The 3,229-nt window shown below is 57.3% G+C and overlaps 1 protein-coding gene across 1 annotated transcript in view; it reads right to left on the bottom strand.

Moving 5' to 3' along the window:
• Positions 1 to 3,020, bottom strand: part of HSPA12B (heat shock protein family A (Hsp70) member 12B) — a 20,000-nt gene extending 16,980 nt beyond the window's left edge. Inside the window, exons 1-2 of the mRNA XM_027766450.1 lie at positions 2,964 to 3,020; positions 979 to 1,076 (exon numbers count right to left, since the gene is read on the bottom strand). Of these exons, the coding sequence (XP_027622251.1) occupies positions 979 to 1,076; positions 2,964 to 3,006 (141 nt within the window). The 5' untranslated portion in view covers positions 3,007 to 3,020. The remainder of the gene's footprint in view (positions 1 to 978; positions 1,077 to 2,963) is intronic.
• Positions 3,021 to 3,229: the final 209 nt, after the last annotated feature.

Below are 3,229 nucleotides of genomic sequence, written 5' to 3'. Positions count from 1 at the left end.
AAGGTGAAGGCATAGCCACTGGAGGTGGTGCCAAAGTCGATGGCCACCACCACGGAGAAGGAGGCCTTCTGGGCGGCTCGGACCTCTGGCTTCTGCAAATGCAAGACCTAGTTAGCGAGCAGCCAGCAAGGCCAGCTCCCTGTACTTGGGGGCCCCTCCCCATGCTGTGCTTCAGCCCTGTCCCCCCACTTATGCCTCCCGGTCTGGGCTCCCTTCCTTGCAGACTCCAGTGGAGCCCTGGACATGCCAACTGCTCAGAAAGCCCATCTCACTGTCTCTCTCTCCAGTGAGTGCATATGCCCTAAGGCAAAAACCTCTCTAAATAAATAAATTGATTAAAAAAAAGATAGGACTGTGGGGGAACCAGTAGTAGATGGTGTGGAGGTTAAGGCAACTGGGTCCCACATGGCCAACTACATGGTTCAAGGCCCAGACTGGTGGTTTAAAAAACATGCCAGGTGCACATGTATACACGCCCCAAATCCCAAGATAATGGAGGAGGAGGGATTTCCTTGCCCCACCCCCCCCGGGGCGGGTCTTTCTCACTCCCCACTCCATGTCTCTTTCTGTCTCTTGCAAGTTTACACACCCGGTCACAAAAATCAAAACAAAACAAAAGATATTCAAGCAAGATGTGGCTGTGGTTGACTGAATGGGAAGCCGCACTGGTAAGTCCCAGTGCTCTGAGGATCTCAAAAAGCCACATGCTCAGGAACACCTATTCCAGCCAGGGCAGCCTCAGTGGCCCCTGGGTGTCCTCCTGTGGCAGGGGGTTTAGGAGTTGATTAGTTATATGCGGTTCATCTTTTCAGTGGAATTGTCACCCCTACAGCCCAAGGCCACCTGCATGGCTGGAGTGTGCAGGCAGAGAGCATGGTCGCCCCTTCCCCCTCCTCCTTCCAGGCCAGGCTCTGCCTGGCATGACCCCTCTCTGTACCACCCAGGCCACCCACCACCCCGATTCCTGCCCAGGCTTACTGGAGACTGTGAGGGAGTGAGGGGGGCAATGCCGCAGCTTTCCTGGGTCCTTGGGGAGCCGGGTGGGCTGGGCACTGGGGATCGCTCTGGGCTGGAGCCTGCGGAAAAGAGAGGGCAGGGCACCTGGTACAATCAGGGTATGGGGTTGGTGGCTGGGCCCAGGCCTGGGGCCAGGAGATTCTCCATCAGTCCTTGCAGAGCCAAGGCCAGGGCCCCCCTCCCCCAGCCCCACTGGAGAAGGACATGTGTGAGGCAGGGGTAGGGCTCAAAGCCTTTGTTTAGTCTGAGGCAGCCTTTCCTAGAGAGGAACCATGCTTCACCTGGGGACTCCTTGTCTTCCCCAGCACCCCTTGGACATACGGCAGGGGAGGGAAGAGAGAGCCTTGTGTGGCAGCAGGTGACAGGCCCAGAGACAGAAAGGCAGGAGACAGGCAGTGAGTTCAGAGCGTGGAGCGCGACACTAATTGCTGGGAGGTGGGGCAGCTGGCCCAGAGGTGGGGCTGCTCCCCTCACCCCAAGCTGCGCCACATGGTTCTAATCAAGACTCTGGAGTTCCCCCTCCTCCCTCCCTACAAGAGCCCAGCTGGCTGCCTGGAAGGGTCCAGAGGGAGAGGCTGTACCTCCGCCTAGTCTGGCCCTGAACTGGGGGTCCACACACTAGGAGGTCTGACTACCTGCCCCCCCCCCCCCCCCCAGAGCCAGCATTTGGGCACAGGAGGCCCCACTGAGACCCTCTTACAGGCCCAGCGTAGGAGGAAGTAGAGCAGCCCTGGAGGCAGCCCAGGGCCTGCCTGGGGGGACCAGGCAGCTCGGGGCCAGTGTGGGCTCATAGCTGGTCATCAGCACACTGAGCTTTGATGGCATCATGTGAAGAGGGTGCTGGGGCTGCCCTGGAATCCATGGATCCCCATGGATTGACGAGGGAGGTGGAGTGGGATCTGGCATGACGATCCGATCCATTCACAAACAAGGCAGGTCTATCTGGCTTTAGGCTGAGCCAGGGCAGGGCCTGCGCTCTCTCAGTCCCAGCTTGGCCATGTGGCCCTGGATGGATCCCAGCCCTCCTTGGTCTTAGGCAACCCGGTATGTATGGGCGGGGGGTGGGGGAGTGGGGACTCTGAGAAGTGCCTGGACAGGGCTGGAGTCTGTCAGAGGTGCTGGAGAAGTGGAGACGTGGTGGTCATTTTCAGAAGCCAGCTCAGGCCCTGCCACCAGCTCCAGCCTGAGAGGCTGAGCTGCTGTGGCTGGCTCTAGCCTGGGAAGGGAGGCAGGAAGGAAGGGCCCGGCCGCCAGGTCTTTGTGAATGGACTTCCTGAGGAGTGTCCCTGCTTCCAGCCTCCCACCCCTGCAGAGAACCCAGAGCTGCTCCCAACCGGCACAGGCAGACGTGCATGGCATGCACACACAGAATTCTGGGCATGCACACCCACCTGCAGACTACACACTCCCACACAGGTCCTGTGCACACAGAGCTGCCCACCAACACACAGACACACAGGCACACCTTCACACAGGGCCCTGCACACACACACCCTACGCCAAATCCATGGACACATACAACCCTGTACACATGAAGCCTCCCAGTACACACACGTGAATACACATTCACTCATTCATGCACAGGGGGTCCCATAAACACAGATCTTCCCTGCACACACACACACACACACACACACACACGGGGCATCCTGTGGACAGACCTGCCCTGTGCACATGCATGCACACTCACACACACTCACATATACAGATCCCTCCCTCCACCCACAGGGGGTTCAGTTAAACAAACCTGCTGTGCACACATACTCATATGCACGCTCACTCATACACATTCTGGGGTCCAGTAAACACAGATCTGCCCTGCACGTGTGCACACACACCCTCATTGGCTCTCAGGAACCTCTACTGAGAGAGGACAACCTGCAGGTGGGTCTTGGGGCCGGGGCAAGTGGGGTGGCAGGTTAGGGCAGAGTGGTGGGGGACCTTACCGATATACAGCCCCTGCAGGCCCATCTCTGGGACAGCCAGCATCCTTGCAGGCCCTGGAGCTGTCAACAGGAACAGACAAGCAGAAGGGGATTTATTTGTCCCTTTGTTCTCTCACTGAATGTTTATTTTATTTATCTATTTGGCTGGAGTCCTTCGAACCAAATCCCGGACATCATGTTTCACCTATAAACTCTTCAATATGTCTCTCCAATAGATAAAGAAATTTTTAAAAGCCTCATCACAACATCATTTTCCTGTCTAACAA

The sequence above is a fragment of the Tupaia chinensis genome, unplaced genomic scaffold (genome assembly GCF_000334495.1).
Source record: "Tupaia chinensis unplaced genomic scaffold, TupChi_1.0 Scaffold143574_1, whole genome shotgun sequence".
Taxonomy (NCBI): domain Eukaryota; kingdom Metazoa; phylum Chordata; class Mammalia; order Scandentia; family Tupaiidae; genus Tupaia; species Tupaia belangeri.
The sequence above is the reverse complement of the archived record's forward strand: the minus strand, read 5'-3'. Positions and strand labels throughout refer to the sequence as shown.